The sequence below is a fragment of the Anopheles coustani genome, chromosome 2, assembly GCF_943734705.1.
Source record: "Anopheles coustani chromosome 2, idAnoCousDA_361_x.2, whole genome shotgun sequence".
In the NCBI taxonomy this organism is placed as follows: domain Eukaryota; kingdom Metazoa; phylum Arthropoda; class Insecta; order Diptera; family Culicidae; genus Anopheles; species Anopheles coustani.
Window position 1 is genome coordinate 92,939,722 of NC_071289.1, and position 17,049 is coordinate 92,956,770.

At 46.1% G+C, this 17,049-nt stretch overlaps 2 protein-coding genes across 3 annotated transcripts in view; one reads left to right on the forward strand and one right to left on the reverse strand.

The window, feature by feature from the left end:
- LOC131265842 (myosin heavy chain, non-muscle) overlaps nt 1-13,327 on the forward strand; it is a 44,038-nt gene extending 30,711 nt beyond the window's left edge. The window contains exons 6-14 of one of the 2 annotated variants that reach the window (XM_058268172.1): nt 2,408-2,431; nt 3,148-3,171; nt 4,227-4,319; nt 4,405-7,144; nt 7,209-7,513; nt 7,779-8,543; nt 8,612-9,673; nt 9,746-9,909; nt 10,969-13,327. In XM_058268172.1, coding sequence (XP_058124155.1) covers nt 2,408-2,431; nt 3,148-3,171; nt 4,227-4,319; nt 4,405-7,144; nt 7,209-7,513; nt 7,779-8,543; nt 8,612-9,673; nt 9,746-9,909; nt 10,969-11,080 — 5,289 coding nt within the window. In that variant the 3' untranslated portion in view covers nt 11,081-13,327. The remainder of the gene's footprint in view (nt 1-2,407; nt 2,432-3,147; nt 3,172-4,226; nt 4,320-4,404; nt 7,145-7,208; nt 7,514-7,778; nt 8,544-8,611; nt 9,674-9,745; nt 9,910-10,968) is intronic. The other variant, XM_058268173.1, reaches the window with a different exon arrangement.
- Nucleotides 13,328-13,521: 194 nt separating this feature from the next.
- LOC131265845 (protein ST7 homolog) lies at nt 13,522-16,000 on the reverse strand. The gene is made up of 3 exons (XM_058268176.1): nt 15,795-16,000; nt 15,611-15,718; nt 13,522-15,548 (listed from the first exon to the last, which is right to left on the reverse strand). The coding sequence occupies exons 1-3, from the start codon at nt 15,823-15,825 to the stop codon at nt 14,131-14,133; spliced, it is 1,557 nt and encodes a 518-aa protein (XP_058124159.1). The 5' UTR covers nt 15,826-16,000; the 3' UTR covers nt 13,522-14,130.
- Between the last annotated feature and the right edge of the window lie 1,049 nt (nt 16,001-17,049).

A 17,049-nucleotide genomic window follows, 5' to 3' on the forward strand; every position in this document is an offset into this window, starting at 1 on the left:
ACTCGGTGTTTCACTAGAGATCCGGCAGGTAGTAGGCCACGGTTTCTTCTACATCTTCCCTGTGAGTAGTAGGTAGTGGTTTCGTGTCTCTGAGCAAGACGAATTTCATGTGCAGCGACACTCGCGGCCGGCTTCATATGGCGCTCCGTGCGCCCTGCATTGCGCTCGAAAAGCCCATATTTGGACGTAATAGCCAAATGACACTGTCCACCAATCTCTCTGTACGTGATTGTCGCACGCCCCAAAAACGCCGTCTTAACTGAGAGAGGTTACGCTGTGGCTGAACGCGGCACCAAACCAAGACACCCTGCCTTTTTCGATCATCATGATGCTGTTGTGTAGCGGCCCTTGCTGAAGCTGTCTTTCGATGATGACGCTGTCCATAAAGTTCGCGTACGAATTGGGAACGGGGCGCAATATATATGAAATATAATTGACGACAACGGTCGGTACGGTCGAGGTTAGTGGTGGCCATTTTTTCCCCTTTTCTCCTTCTTGTTTCTGCGTTGGCTGGCGTGCTCGGCAAAGATGGGAATGTGATAAACATCGTCCAATTGCAGCACAACCCGGTGGCATTAACATGTTTATCAAAGCGGGGTCCGAGTCATACGACCAATCAATAATAAGAATTTCATTAATACTAGCTGATGAAGCCGAAACGGGGAAGAGAGAAACAACTTACCTTTTCAGAGCCAGAGTTCTACCATGTTTGGAGTTCGCTCAGCCCAGAGTGTTGCAATTTTTCGACAAAGCAGGGTTCGACATTGATGAAGCATAAAGATCAACGTGTTTAAAAAACACTGAAACTGTGGCCAGCAATCCCCCTGCTGCAGGGCTTGGGTTTTAAAAATCAATTAGCTGGTTTTAAACGTGACCTTCCCCCTATGAGCTGGGTGGTGAGTAGAGATGTGAAGCAGAGAGGAGGAAGATTAACAGCAGGGCACAATGTATAACAAACAACTGAAACGACGATTGGTGGAAGCCTTCAAATATGCTGTCGTCGCCAAAGAACGGTGACAGGTCGAATGCATGACGACAGCAGCAGGTCTTTCGTCGAAAAAACTATGCTAAACTTTTCGTTGCAGAGTTGCAGAAGAAAAACAGAGGCGTTGCTTTCACAGCACACCCCGTACGCCAGGGGCAAATTCGCGAGGGGAGGGTGGATAAAACCGCAAAAAGAGCCTTGTCTCGCCCTCCATCTATACCCCCTACCGCAAGGAGCAACTTTTTACACGATTCTATAAAAGGCTCTGGTGCCGCTGCCACCTTTTCCACCTCGTCTCATTGGGGGGGATGTTGGGGCTATCCCTGCGCTAAAGTGAAAACGAGAGATCTCCAACGGTGTGCGGTGTGTAGTAATCCATTCTATTGACGCCCGATATGGCGTGAATTATATAAACAAAACCGGTCACACGCTTGCCGTTTCGAGACGGTGCCGAAGGTGAAGAAAGCAAAGGGGTTGGGACACAGTGGAGCAGAGTGGCAAGGAAGTTTTGGAGCTTCCCCACACACCGCCCATGAGTTGGTACCGTGGCAGGGAAGTAAAGTGCGACGAATGCCGTTGTTCAAAATTAAGAAAGTCTTAAACCTCAATTCAGTTGCGGAATCAAGCAAACATAAGTGTTCGCTTTATGTAGGTATCCTTGCCAGCCAGCAACAGGCAGCACCGGTTGGTGCAATCAAAGGTAGCCCCAAAAATGGTTAGCTATGGATTTTTACTAAATATTATTGACTATATTTACGATCCAATGAGCTCTCGGTTGCTGGCTGATGGTTGTTTTGCACCCTTCCACCGTCGAAACCGGTGATTATGATCTTTTTGCATTCCCCGTATTTGCTGATGTGGCGTTATCCTAAAAGATCGACTGTGGTGTGTCGTAACCACTGGAGGACACATTTTAGGATCTTTGCTGACCGCGTCCACTATTGTACCAAGCATTACAATGAAGAGATAGACTGATTATATGGTTGAATGATTTTGAATATGCATTAAAATATATTTCTCTACAGTTAGATAGTACGCACATATGTTACATCGTTCGCTACGCTATTTCTCTGCAATCAAAATACACCCTACCGGAATATCATTTCTTAGTTTTTTAGCTATTTTGTTTTCTTTTTTATTTCTCATTTTATCGTTTATTCCTTTTCTTTTTATGTCAACGAAACCCGTCCACGTGACCAACGAACAATTAATATTCTACTGTGCTATATTTGTGTTATTTACCAATTTCAACGTGTATACGAAAATCATTTACTCATACGAAAACACAACATCATCACTGTACTTTTTATGTTCGAATCGCCTGGCGTGTATGCATAATGAAATATCGCTAAAAATTGTCTCGCACCCGTGCTCGATGATGGAAAACATGCATTGTTTATGCCGATGTTCTGCACACAATAGGCCCCAACACCAGCACTTATCATCGTAAGTATTCCGTTTTGGTTATTCTTTTTTGTGTTTGTAATCCGTATTTGTTTTTAAGTTTGGCAATTTTTAACGACTTTGTGTGCGTTCTCTTAGAAGCGCAGTTCATTTTTAATAGCCTACGAAATTTTTTTTATCTACAAACAAAATGTGTTACAGTTGTGTTTTCTCTCTCTTTTTTCTCAATTTACTGCTGCGTCTACCATCGTACGAACCAAACAAAAAAAAAAACATACACAACTCAAACATATGACTATCAATCAATATCATCATCCACCGCCGCCCACCTTCACAAAACCACCAATAATGCAAACCATCAAATGCTTTGCGTGTGTCTGTTCTAATGCTCGGATCGGTCCGAAAACCAAACGCTTATGCTTATGATCCAATTATGTCCAAAATTTAAAATTGCGTACGATAATAAAATTTGCTCGTTGCTTCTGACTCTGCTCAACCAAACCTAAAATAACATGCCAATGCAATATCACGTACGCTTATCTTTTGGATCGTTTGAACAAATTTCTTTTGATTTAAAACGTGTCAATTAATATGGCTCCCGTTTATTAACATGTCACGAAACGAAACGAAAACATAAAAAAACCCGGATGAACATGAAACAAACAAAAACAAATTGCAAAACACAAATATCTTCACCTTTTCATCCATATCCAACTCAATGTGTGCTACATCATGGGGGCTAAAATCAAAACACACAGGGTGGCCATCATACGAGTTTATCGGTAAAGTATAGTTTATATTTCCGTTGACTTTGTTGTGTACGATTGCTCGTAATTGCACTGATTGCACATTCACTACAAACGCACTGTTGTTTCACGCGCACTTGCTTCTTCTATTTGAGTCTTAATTTTTAATTTTGATTATCCATAGTTATTTTAGCTTTATCTTTTTTCCTTCTTAGTTAATTTGATTTCTTTTTTCATTTACGTATTCTATTGAAGTTGGTAAATATAGTGAGTTTTCCCATAATCTTTCATCTGTTGACGATTATCGTTAACAGATATAACATTATTGAACCTTTTACTCAACTTTTGAAGTTCTTTTTGAAACTTTGCAATGTTACTTTGAGTGTTAGGTGTGGCACCTATTGTATTTCAAGATATTAACGTAAATGATCGTATTGAAAGGAAGACTTAAAGATCATCTTGGTTGTTATTTCAACATTGTATCTCCGATATGCGTCGGTCAACTTGCTCTGCGGTGTTGGATCTTGTTTTCATTTTTGCTTGTTTTTCAAAGTAAATTAGTTTAGTAAATTAGATTTTACATTTGAATGGTTTAAAGTACAGATGGATAAAGTTAAAATCGGCATCGTTCACGGACTTCCCTATACACAAATGCTGCATGAGATTTATATAGTGAAAGGTTTATGAGTGTCAACGCCTTGGTCTGATTTTAAACATGTAAAACGGTCTAGTAAAAAACTCATTGCTAACCATCTCATTGGGAGTATGATCAATACGTTGTAAATCAATTTCAATGATTTAAAAAAAAAAAGCGGATTCATTTTACAATAATTAACATTATCTGTTGCAGTTTGGTGAGTTGGTATGAGTGACAATGGTAATTTGAGTGGTGTTATTGTTTCGTAACTAGTACGAATGAGTTCAGTATGAACAGAATGCGCGGAAGCACGTTCCGCAAATGTTCTAATCCACAAACTCCGATCATGCACAGCCTAATCAATCTCCTCCCCGTATTTCCAGCAATTCGATAACGTAATGCTAATGTGTATATCTTTTCTTTATTTCACGCTGATGGCCAACCAAACACACAGGGTGAGCTAGAACAACAGCTGCTTCAAGCAAATCCCATTCTAGAAGCGTTCGGTAACGCCAAGACGGTGAAAAACGATAACTCGTCTCGCTTCGTAAGTATCATCTGAGTTGTGTCGTTATCCCGTTGTAATCCGCAAGGTATCAAATGAAACCCTGTCATTTCCACACACATTGTAGGGTAAATTCATTCGGATAAACTTTGACGCCTCGGGCTTCATCTCTGGCGCCAACATCGAGACGTATCTGCTGGAGAAGTCACGTGCCATTCGCCAGGCGAAGGACGAGCGTACATTCCACATTTTCTACCAGCTGTTGGCGGGTGCGTCGCCCGAACAACGTCAGCGCTTTATCCTGGACGATGTGAAGACGTACCCGTTCCTGTCGAACGGTGGGCTGCCGGTACCCGGCGTTGACGATTATGCCGAGTTCCAAGCGACGGTTAAGAGCATGAACATAATGGGCATGACGGCGGATGACTTCAACTCGATCTTCCGCATTGTGAGTGCCGTGCTGCTGTTTGGCTCGATGACATTCAAGCAGGAACGCAGCTCCGATCAGGCTACGCTACCGGACAACACGGTCGCCCAGAAGATCGCGCATTTGCTGGGGCTGAGTGTAACGGACATGACGAAGGCATTCCTAACGCCGCGTATCAAGGTCGGCCGGGACTTTGTGACCAAGGCTCAGACGAAAGAGCAGGTCGAGTTCGCGGTGGAGGCCATCGCAAAGGCGTGCTATGAGAAGATGTTCAAGTGGTTGGTGAACCGTATTAACCGTTCGCTGGATCGCACCAAACGCCAGGGTGCGTCGTTCATCGGCATCCTCGATATGGCCGGCTTTGAGATCTTCGAGCTGAACTCGTTCGAGCAGCTTTGTATCAACTACACCAACGAGAAGTTGCAGCAGCTGTTCAATCACACCATGTTCATTCTTGAGCAGGAGGAGTATCAGCGCGAAGGAATCGAGTGGAAGTTCATCGACTTTGGGCTCGATCTACAGCCGACCATTGACCTGATTGACAAACCGGGCGGCATCATGGCTCTACTGGATGAGGAGTGCTGGTTCCCGAAGGCGACTGACAAGTCGTTCGTGGAAAAGCTGGCTGCGGCCCACTCGATGCATCCGAAGTTCATGAAGACGGACTTCCGCGGTGTGGCGGACTTCGCTGTTGTGCACTATGCCGGTAAGGTGGACTATTCGGCTACCAAGTGGCTGATGAAGAACATGGACCCACTGAACGAAAATGTCGTGTCGCTGCTGCAAGCCTCGCAGGACCCGTTCGTCGTGCAGATCTGGAAGGACGCCGAGATTGTTGGCATGGCGCAGCAGGCGCTCACCGACACTCAGTTTGGCGCTCGCACGCGTAAGGGCATGTTCCGTACGGTTTCCCATTTGTACAAGGAGCAGCTGGCCAAGCTGATGGACACACTGCGCAACACCAATCCGAACTTTGTGCGCTGTATCATCCCCAACCACGAAAAGCGCGCGGGCAAGATCGATGCGCCGCTCGTGCTCGATCAGCTGCGTTGCAACGGTGTGCTGGAGGGTATCCGTATCTGCCGCCAGGGCTTCCCGAATCGCATCCCGTTCCAGGAGTTCCGTCAACGCTACGAGCTGCTCACGCCCAACGTCATCCCGAAGGGCTTCATGGATGGCAAACGGGCTTGCGAACAGATGATCAAATCGCTCGAGCTGGACTCGAACCTGTACCGTATCGGTCAGTCGAAGATCTTCTTCCGTGCGGGCGTACTGGCGCACTTGGAAGAAGAACGCGACTACAAGATCACCGATCTGATCGTGAACTTCCAGGCGTACTGCCGTGGTTTCCTCGCCCGTCGCAACTACCAGAAGCGCCTACAGCAGCTCAACGCGATTCGTATCATCCAGCGCAACTGTGCGGCCTATCTAAAGCTGCGCAACTGGCAGTGGTGGCGTCTGTACACCAAGGTCAAGCCCCTGCTGGAAGTAACCAAGCAGGAGGAGAAGTTGGTGCAGAAGGAGGATGAGCTGCGCCAGATTCGCGACAAGCTCGACAATCTCTCCAAAAGCTCGCAGGAGTATGAAAAGAAGTTCCAGCAAGCGATGGAAGAAAAAACGCACCTCGCAGAACAGCTGCAAGCCGAGATCGAGTTGTGCGCCGAGGCGGAAGAGGGTCGTGCCCGGCTGGTCGCTCGCAAGCAGGAGCTAGAGGAGTTGATGCAGGATCTGGAGTCCCGCATCGAGGAAGAGGAGGAGCGCGTAAACGCACTTACGGGTGAGAAGAAGAAATTGCAGATCAACATACAGGACTTGGAGGAGCAGTTGGAGGAGGAGGAGGCAGCCCGGCAAAAGCTCCAACTCGAGAAGGTTCAGCTGGATGCGAAGCTTAAGAAGATGGAGGAAGATGTGGCGTTGATCGAGGACCAGAACCACAAGCTGGTGAAGGAAAAGAAGCTGCTGGAAGAGCGTGCAAACGATCTATCGCAAACGCTCGCCGAAGAGGAGGAGAAAGCGAAACATCTGGCCAAGCTTAAGGTGAAGCACGAGTCGACGATTGCCGAGCTGGAGGAACGCTTGCTAAAGGATCACCAGCAGCGCCAGGAGTCGGATCGTTCGAAGCGCAAGATCGAAACCGAGGTAGCCGACCTGAAGGAGCAGATCAATGAACGGCGCGTGCAGATAGAGGAGATGCAACAGCAGCTGATCAAACGCGAAGAGGAACTGGCTCAGACGCTTGTGCGCATCGACGAGGAGTCGGCCGCGAAGGCCGCAGCGCAGAAGACACAGCGCGAGCTCGAGTCACAGTTGGCAGAGATCCAGGAGGATTTGGAGGCAGAAAAACTTGCCCGCTCGAAGGCCGAGAAGCAGAAGCGCGACCTTAATGAAGAGCTGGAAGCTTTGAAAAACGAGCTCCTTGATTCTTTGGACACGACCGCCGGTAAGTTATCGTTATTACTCATTTCATTCAATGTCAACTGTTAACCAACCGATGTTTCTAACAGCCCAACAAGAACTTCGCTCCAAGCGTGAACAGGAGGTTGCGACATTGAAGAAAACGCTGGAAGATGAGTCCTCGAATCACGAGGCAACTCTTATGGACATGCGCCACAAGCATGCTCAGGAGATCTCGTCCATCAATGAGCAGTTGGAGAATTTGAAGAAGCTCAAGGGCGGCCTCGAGAAGAGCAAGCAAACGCTGGAGGCGGAAAATGCCGATCTTGCCACCGAGTTGCGTAACGTCAATCAGTCGCGCCAGGAGAACGACCGCCGCCGCAAACAGGCCGAAACGCAGATCGCTGAACTACAGGTAGGAAGAAAGACCATTTCGAGCAGGAAAAGTATTTAGTTCTTATTTGCAAACAATGTGAAAGCATGCGTTCTTTATGGAACTTTTTCTTATTTATTTATTTATGCTTATTTTCTACAAACTCTGCAAGGATTATGTTGAGTATTTGGAAGTAATGTATTGTGATTTTTGTTTTTGTTTTTCTATTTTATTATTTTGGAAACGTTGTGTATGTGGTTCCTTCTTTTGCATTGGTTTTCATTTGGCTTCTCCCATTTGCCATTAGGTAAAACTTGCCGAAGTCGAACGCGTTCGAGTTGAGCTGCAGGATAAGGTTACCAAACTGCAACAGGAGACCGACAACATCACGCAGCAGTTGGACGAAGCCGAGCTGAAAGCATCAGCTGCGATCAAGAGCGCCGGCAACTTGGAGAGTCAGCTAACTGAGGCACAACAGCTCCTCGAGGAGGAAACCCGCCAGAAGCTGGCCCTAAGTTCGAAGCTGCGCCAGATCGAATCCGAAAAGGATGCACTCGCCGAACAGCTTGAGGAAGACGAAGAAGCGAAAAAGAGCTACGAAAAGAAGCTGGCCGAGCTGAACATTACCATACAAGAGATGAAGAAACGTTCGGAGGAGGAGTCCGATGTGGCGAAGGAGTTGGAGGAGTCGAAGAAAAAGATGAACAAGGACATCGAGACACTGCAGCGTCAAATTCAGGAGCTTCAGGCGACCAACGATCGGTTGGACAAGAGCAAAAAGAAGATCCAGTCGGAATTGGAGGATGCCACGATCGAGCTGGAGACGCAGCGCACCAAGGTGCTGGAGCTCGAGAAGAAGCAGAAGAATTTCGACAAGGTGTTGGCCGAGGAGAAGGCCATCAGCGAGCAGCACGCACAGGAGCGGGATGCGGCAGAACGGGAAGCGCGCGAAAAGGAAACGAAGGTGCTTTCGCTGACTCGCGAGCTCGACGAGGCGTTTGAGAAAATCGACGAGCTTGAAACGAAGCGCAAGGCACTGCAGAATGAACTGGATGAGCTTGCCAATACACAGGTAAGGATTTACCCGAGCAGTAATGAATGGGATTTTTTATAATAATTTGATGTTGTTTTTGTAAATAGGGCACAGCGGACAAGAACGTGCACGAGCTGGAAAAGGCGAAGCGTTCCCTCGAAAGCCAGCTGGCTGAACTTAAAGCACAAAATGAGGAACTGGAGGATGATCTTCAGCTGACGGAGGATGCCAAGCTGCGCTTGGAAGTGAACATGCAAGCCCTACGCGCACAATTCGAGCGGGACATTCAGGCAAAGGAGGAACAATCGGAAGAGAAGCGTCGCGGACTGGTAAAAGCCCTGCGCGATCTGGAAGCCGAGTTAGACGAGGAACGCAAGCAGCGCGCAGCGGCCGTTGCGGCTAAGAAGAAGCTCGAGGGTGATCTGAAGGACATGGAAGCAACGCTCGAGATGAACAATAAGGTGAAGGAGGACGCGCTGAAGCAAGCGAAGAAACTGCAAGCACAAATCAAGGACGCGATCCGGGACGCCGAGGAAGCTAAGGCAGCTAAGGAGGAGTTAGCGGCCGTTAGTAAGGAGGCAGAACGCAAAGCGAAGACGCTCGAGGCGGAGGTGATGCAGCTATCGGAGGACCTTTCGAGCTCGGAGCGGGCACGTCGGGCCGCGGAAACGGAGCGCGACGAGCTGCTGGAGGAGATAAACTCCAACTCGAACAAGGGCTCGCTCATGATCGATGAGAAGCGCCGACTGGAGGCGCGCATTGCCGCCCTCGAGGAGGAGTTGGAAGAGGAGCAGTCCAACCTGGAGCTGATGGTCGACCGTAACCGCAAGGCGCAGCTAACGATCGAGCAACTGACGACGGAGCTGGCAACGGAAAAGTCGAACGCGCAGAATTACGAAACCGTCAAGTCGGGCCTGGAGCGCCAGAACAAGGACCTGAAGGCGAAGCTGTCCGAGCTCGAGACGGCTCTGCGTACGAAGGTGAAGGCGGCAACGGCCGCATCCGAGGCGAAGATCATCAACCTAGAGAAGCAGCTCGAAAACGAAACAAAGGAGCGACTAACGGTGCAAAAGTCCAACCGCAAGCTCGAAAAGCGTATCAAGGAGCTGACGCTGAACATCGAAGACGAGCGACGACATGCCGATCAGTATAAGGAGCAGATTGAAAAGGTAATGTAGTGATAATGCGGGGATCGTCATAGCACATGGCTAATTTTCTGTCTTCTGTTTTTGGCCACACAGGTTAACAATCGCATGAAGACTCTAAAGCGCAACCTCGATGAAGCCGAAGAAGAAATTCAGAAGGAGAAAACTTTGAAACGGAAGGCACAGCGCGAATGCGAGGACATGCTAGAAGGTCACGAGGCGCTGTCTCGCGAACTGAATGCGCTCAAATCAAAGCTTAGGTAAGTGTAACGCGGTTCCTTCCTAGCAGGGAAATATAATTCTTATTCGTTATTTCATGCGTTCAAAAAAGCACAAATTGATATCGAATATCCGTATTATTTTTGCTCTTTGATATGAAATGATGCCGATAATCTCCACGGGGGATGGAAACAGTGTCCACAAAGAGTCTAAAAAGTAACGATTTGCTCAACTGTAGGAGTTTTCTACCATGAGAAGAAGCGCCTTTTTTCATCATATAGATCTGCTGTTTGTGTACAGAGATGTAGAACTGTGTTTAGTTTATAAAGCCAGAATAGTTGAATTATCTTTCCAATCGTTACAACAGAAAACAAGAGGAAGGTTTTCCATGCAGGTATATCTATGTGACAGTTAAATAAAACATAATTTAATGATTGAAGGCACTTTACTCTCTGCAAATTGCAAAAGAAGCTCCTCTCCCATTTAGTTTGTAATCGATCGTTCACAAAGCGAAGAGGCCCTGTTAAAAGTTTCAAGGTAAACCCAGAGTCGTTTGGTTGTTGTGTGGTTTTTCGTATTGATGTGTTACATTTAGTTAACCTGAGGAGCGTAACCTACCCCGACCCCTGTTCTTCATACAGTTTAAGAGTTCATACAGTACTCGGCGCTTCAAAAGCATGAAACCTTTTCCTCTAAACATTGCAAACGAGCACTCATAAATAACTGCCTTCAAATCGTGCAACGCATACCTAACACCCTACAAATAGTGAAGAAAACACATTCAGCATGTCCCTTGCATGTTCTTATTTGCCTTAGTTCAATTTATTTATGGAAATATGCCTTAGCTATACTAACTAACCTTCGCTAAATGAATGTTAGTTCTGAACAAAAATCCTAAATCTGTTTGTTCTATTAGCAAACTATAGTGTTGCAAGGAACTTCACATCCTCCCCTGACAGTTTTGTTATGAAACGTGTGGTTCTAGCTGTTGTTTTGTTGAGTTCCACTCATATATTCACGAAAGTAAAAAAAAAGTCAAACAAATGGATATATTGAACTTAAATTTTTAATCATGCTTTCTCTACTTCCTCAAATGCCAGACGGGGTGGTGCAATGGGCAGTCTGAGCTCGTCCCGATTGACACCGAAGCGCGAGAACGACTCGATGTCGGTGCAAGATGAATCGCTCGATGGCGAGGATAACAGCAACTGACGAACGACGTCTTCCAATGGCAAGCAACAGCAGCAGCAGCAGAACCAACCGCAACATCAACATCATTACCATCATTCCGGCAACCATTATTGAACGAATCATCCCGGAAGCATCATCACGTCCGGGGTGGACAAAGAGGAGGGACAGTGTTTTGTGAGGCGACACTGCGCGGCGCTTCGGGAGAGGACATTGTTGTATTGATGAACGCTTTGGCACTAATCTCTCGATGAGCAGTACCGAATTAAACAAGAGCTGAGCGAGGGTCTGGGGGGAGGGAAAATGACGGAATGGGTCCTTCAAATTGTGAATAGATGAACGAAAATGCCGACCACGAAGAGACAAAGGGAATGTGCACTATCTGTTTTTTTGTTTGCTACTAATATTATCCACGACAAGCGCCCCGTCCGACTGTGCGTGTGTATTATAATATATTTTCATTAAAAAGAATGTTGGCTGAGAACCTTAGTATGACAGAACATGAATGAGATACAATGTTCTCACATTGTTTTTTTCCGCGTTTGTTTGCGTATGTTGAATATTGCTTCCGTTTCGTTTTCGTTTTTTTTAAATATGACTGCTGCAAAACAAAAATTTATTGTATGGAAGGAAGAAAACGCAAGTCAAATTTTACGCTTTAGCGAGTATGCTAAAGTGGTAGTCGACATTCCTGTTAATTGTAAGCAATCTTAAACACAAAAAGCACACGACAGCGTTACATGGTAGACAACGAAAACATGTTTCCAAATTGAAAAGAACATTAAAGGGCCTAAAGTATTTTTTTATTAAATTAGTTAGTTCTTTGTAAATGTTCTCTATGCCTTTTGGGCAAGGTTTGTTCTCAAGAAACAACATCCAAGCAGGCAGGTTCGACCGAACCGATCGTTCCACTGCGGTACCCGACATTTTGATGGATTTGTTTATTGACCGTTTTTGTTTATTTCTTTTTTTGACTATTCAAGGAGAAGTATTACTGTTTTTAAAGGCGTTCGACTAAGAATGTTTTCTTGTAAAGAGTCAGGAAAGTTATCGCCTTTGTTAATGTCGTATACCGTTCATGTTTCTTTGGCTATAAGAAAAAGTACCACATCTGTGTATTTGTGGTTTTGTTTTCTTGTCTACTGGAAGCATTTACTTTGTGTTGACCGGCTAAGATTTTCCCTCTGGAAATGAGATCACAGCCAGGAAAATAGTAGCGCTAACATGGGCAGTCATGACGCAGCGTAAAGAAAGGACTAGAACAAGCTACGTCCACACATGGGAAATAAGAATGAATGGTGGATCGAGGTGAATGATATGAATGTTGTGTACCGTTTTAGCAAAGTGCCATGTTTTAAGAAACAATCAAATCTAGATAGAATGAACAGAAAAAAAACTGCAAAACCGCGACGTGTTATGTTCCATGTGACGCGAACGAATGATAGTGTGCACGGTCGGAAAATGTTTCATCAACGGCAATATACTACACGGTAGGCCTTCACGTATCCACAGCACAGTAAAGTCAACGGCCCAATAGGAGAAAGCCGTGATGGTGAATATTGTTTTGTTTCTGTTTGAATTTTCATCTATCGCAAAGAGAGACAGGCATTGCTTGCAAGTGGTTTACCGGATCCTGTGGTTGAAGTAGTTTGTGTTTCGTCGTTTTGAGTTTTAACCTCCACATCCCAGCAGTACACAGAGCTCGAATAAGGAGAGGGTCAAAGCTTAAGTAAGCAAAAAACGAAGATCGTTTTGTTGATGCAAGAATAACGGTATAGAAAAGATGATGAAAAAAGATGAGGATATGTAGAGCACGCGATGATGATGCAGGTGTTTTTTGGATTTTTAATTTTTTTATTTTGGATTATTATTTAATGTTTTTATTTCAATCTATTCTTCGTCCTTTATTTAACTGTGTATTATTACTTTTATTATTATGATTATCATTACCATTACTCTACGAAAACACACAAAAAACAAAAACGAACGCAGTAGTAGTAGCGCCAAGTAAAGCCTTGAAAATGGAATTCCCGCAACACGAGAGAAAGAGCCTGAGAACAGAAACAAAAAGTTACAGGATTGTGATTTGGTCTCTATCGGATGAATCACGATTTCCACGCCCCGTATTGCACATCTCTCTACTTTAATTAAAAATGAAGAAAAATGGATAAAATACTGAAAGTACTCTGGGATGCTTTTTATAAAAAAAAAACTAAGAGACGATCCTTTCTCTCCAAAACTCTCGCCCCTGTTACATACATTCAATAAGCCTCATGTACTTTTTTATAGAAGAAAAACAAAAAAATTAATTGCAAGCAGCATCAGCAGCAGTAGCAACAAATAATTAAATTGATAATAAAATATCATTTAAATATAAAAACAAGATAACAAAACTTATTGTGAAGACGATCCGTTAAAAATTGTGATACTATCACCCGCATGAAACTACGACGAGACAAACGACGGACGAAAACTCGATTTTAATTTGCTTGAAGTGTTTTACTTCTTCTTTATAAGTTATAATTTTATTTCTACCCAAATCTGTGGGCCCTTGTGTGGGCTTTGAAGATTTGAGCTTCGCACACACAGAACAAAACCAACGACATAAAATAGTGACAGACAGACTGTTACACAGAGGCGTGGGATGGTACTAGTGTGACGCAATCGGTGCATTCATTCTGCATCCTTTCGATCACGCACAACATCATCCCACAAATACGCTTAGTTACACATTCATCCATAATTTTTAATACACTAACGATCATCATCACTCACCGGCAGTCCCGCTTCGGTCGGAGACCGGAGACCAGAGAACTTGTCCGACGAAACTTAAGCGGTTTTTGTTTGTGCTATTGATTTTGTAATCTTTCCATGCGTCCGGCCCTTTTCCCGCCGTGTTAAGAAAGTAAGTGATAAAGTTGTGTATTTGTTTAAAAGAAAGCCACAAAAAGAGACTTACTCAGCAAGGATGCTCTTTGCCTATAAGCTGGCATAAAGGTAAGGAGCGTGGAGTGGAACAATATCTGGGCAGTGGGGGGGATAGGGATGGGAAGATGGTGTAAGAAAGTGCGCGCTTAAATGCGGGAAAGCTGCTGGAGTAGATTGCACGGCCAGACCGATTCGATACGTTCCTTAACGAAGTGGAACGGAAGCGAAAACCAATTCAGCGTCGTGCTGGCAAAGATTCCCATCGACTCCGGGTACTGATGGGTGAGAAGGGCCAGCAGGGCTGTGATCGAGCAAAGGCCCGCGGTGAAGAGGATGAAGAACGGAAGCTCCTTTTTCGGATAGACGGACACCTCGTGGAAGGAGGGCAGCAACTCACGATCGGCACACTCGGTGCACGTTGGGTAGGGATAAAAGAGGTGGCCACGCTCGAGCGGATAAGGAAGCATCCGGAATGTGCCCTCCCAGGTGCAGTGGAGAAGGTTAAGCGCACCCTCGACATTCTTCCAGTGGTTCAGGTGAAAGAAGGCGTATGCCAGCGCTTCGGAATCACCGCGCTTGAGAATATGCTCCGGTGGCAGGATCAGCTGCTTCATCTCGAGCAGGTACTTCGGGACATGTGGATTAAACTCGACCGCCCGGTGGATCGCCTCGACGGCACTCATCTCCGCCGGGCTGAGCCCACGCTTGGAGGCAATGTCGGGTGAAAACTTTTCCGCCACCACACGAGCCTTCAGCAGGGCCGCAGTATAGCAAATGGTTGCCGATTTTGGTAGCGAAATGTCGTCGTACTTCGCCAGCACCGCTTGGCAGTCGGCGTACGCTTGCATCTCCAGCAGTGCCTCGAGCAGGTTCTCGTGGATATTAAGTACGTTCATGATGGGCGGTATCTCTTTGGTCAGGTCGCGAAACATCTTGACTGCCTCCTTCAACTTGCCCAGCTTACGGGCGCACATGGCAAGCCGTCGCTTGATGTAGATCAGCACGTTCGTGTCACGCCGATGGATGCCCTCCGCGATTGCGCCCTGGTGCTGGAAAGTTTGCGACTTCTTGTAGTTACTCTCGGCCACCTTTAGCGCCGTGCGAAGGATCTTCTCCGCTTCCACGATGGTGGTCGCTTCCTCCTCGGCCAGCAGTATGTAGGCGGGTGCACAGTCCGGATTGATTTCGAGCGCATTCTTGGCGGCCTTTATCCGCACAACCGGGTTGCGCTCACGCCACGCCGTCTGCATAATCTCGTATTCGGCCTTTCCAGCATCCCCCTCGCAGGTGAAGAATGTCTGGTGATCCTGGGCCGACAGGTTCATATCGTAGAAGGTGAGCGGTTCCTTCTGCGTCGCCCAGTAGAACCGTTGATACTCGGCGCCACGGAAAAGATTCAACGGATTGCGCCAAACCTTGCATTCCGGCATGTTTTGTGTGGTGGCGGTGGTAGTGTTGTTGCTACTTCCGCTACTACTACTGCTGCTATTGCTTGGTGCCAGCGATTCGGTTCCATTATCATTGCCACTAATCCACGGACTGATGTGGTTGATGGAAACTTGCTCTGCAAAAGTAAACCATTTATAAAGCACCACTGGTAGACGCATGCATCCCCGTCCGTCTTACCAATGAATGACGTGCCATACTTCCGGAAGTACCACCATTCGAATATGAGAATCAATCCGGATATAAGACTAGATGTGCCAGTGAGAGCGACGTAAAATTTGGGAGTCACTAAACAGAAACAGAACCAATGGTGGACAATTAGAAGTGATGCTTGGGTAGTGCGACGATGAAGAATCAATCTTACGAGTGCTTAAAAACACCGATGAATCCCACATCCTTCCGACCGGGCAAGGACAGGGATTGAACAGGACGAGATTAAAAACGCACGAACAACGCCACGACAAACACGAACACCGTAAATGACGAGTACACAACACCGGCCACTGTGCGAGAACAAGGACCGCTGTGTTCCGAGGCGCGATAGCAGAAAAAGGTGTCCCGTTGCAACTGCGAAAGGATATCCTTTTTATCGGTCTCGGGCGACGACGAAGACAACGACAGCGGCGGGGTCCTTTTAGCAGCACTGCATCTCGGGCTGTCACATCCGTTTGTCTGTTTACGTTGCGATGAGCGCTTTGTTTATATTTTACGTCGTGCGTTTGTTCCCGTGTTTCGATAAGTGGAAAAATGTTAAAAGGTGTTAAAATAAACCAGCGGACTGCGTAACTACCTTCGTAAAAGGAGAGTGAAAGGATTGTATGCAGTGCTGTTCATATTGGTTGCATATTAGAACATATTTAGTTCATGATACGGCGTGTAGTACCGAACGGGGACTTCTAAACAGCTTTCCTCGCATGCTGAGATGAGGTGAAAAAATGTTTTCTTACTTTTACACTTTGAGACGTTGCAGTCACTTCAGACGAGTCTTTGTTAATCGCCAATGACGCCGGGTTTATTTCGAACATTAGTTCTATACGACTCAGAAGCACTTATCTCTTATAGTTTCGCTAGTTTTCATGATGTTATTGGGATTTCCCCGGCAGTTGACTTAGCTTTCACGCGCATCGCGCGCTGTTCGACTTTATGAGAATGCATGGTGAGACGACGAGAATGGTGAGCCGCCGTGAGAAGCTTGCAGTGAGCAAAACAAATCGGCAGCGAAACGGTCAAATGACCGATGATGCACCAAGCATTGTTCGAGCAGAGGACATTTAAACGGTAAACCTATGTGCCTATCAGGTGTAAACATCTGTTGTTGCTCATTGTGGTATGAACAGTCCGCCGGTTCGGTTCTGTCTGTTGTGCGTTCTGAAACGTTTCCAGTTGCGACGTCCGTATTTCTTTGCCGATCGATCGCAGTTTTGTTCGTTTGTTTGTGGTGAAGGAAAAACGATCCTTCACAAGCCGCGCAGCGACGGTACCAAAGAGGCATCAGAAAAAGTGTTCCACATTATTACCGCCGTAATAAGCAGTCGGAACAGCAACGTCCATGTTCGTTCTGCATGTTCTTTAGGTTGGTTGGAATGTGGTGTGCAGTGTAACTTGCTACAAGTGCTAGT

Bases quoted from the DNA above. Each gene is read 5' to 3' on its own strand.
- LOC131265845 (XM_058268176.1), bottom strand. From the start codon at position 15,825: ATGTGGGATTCATCGGTGTTTTTAAGCACTC. The intron at 15,719-15,794 runs GTAAGATTGATT...GTTTCTGTTTAG, and splicing joins ATCGGTGTTTTTAAGCACTC to TGACTCCCAAATTTTACGTC. The intron at 15,549-15,610 runs GTAAGACGGACG...TTACTTTTGCAG, and splicing joins GTATGGCACGTCATTCATTG to AGCAAGTTTCCATCAACCAC.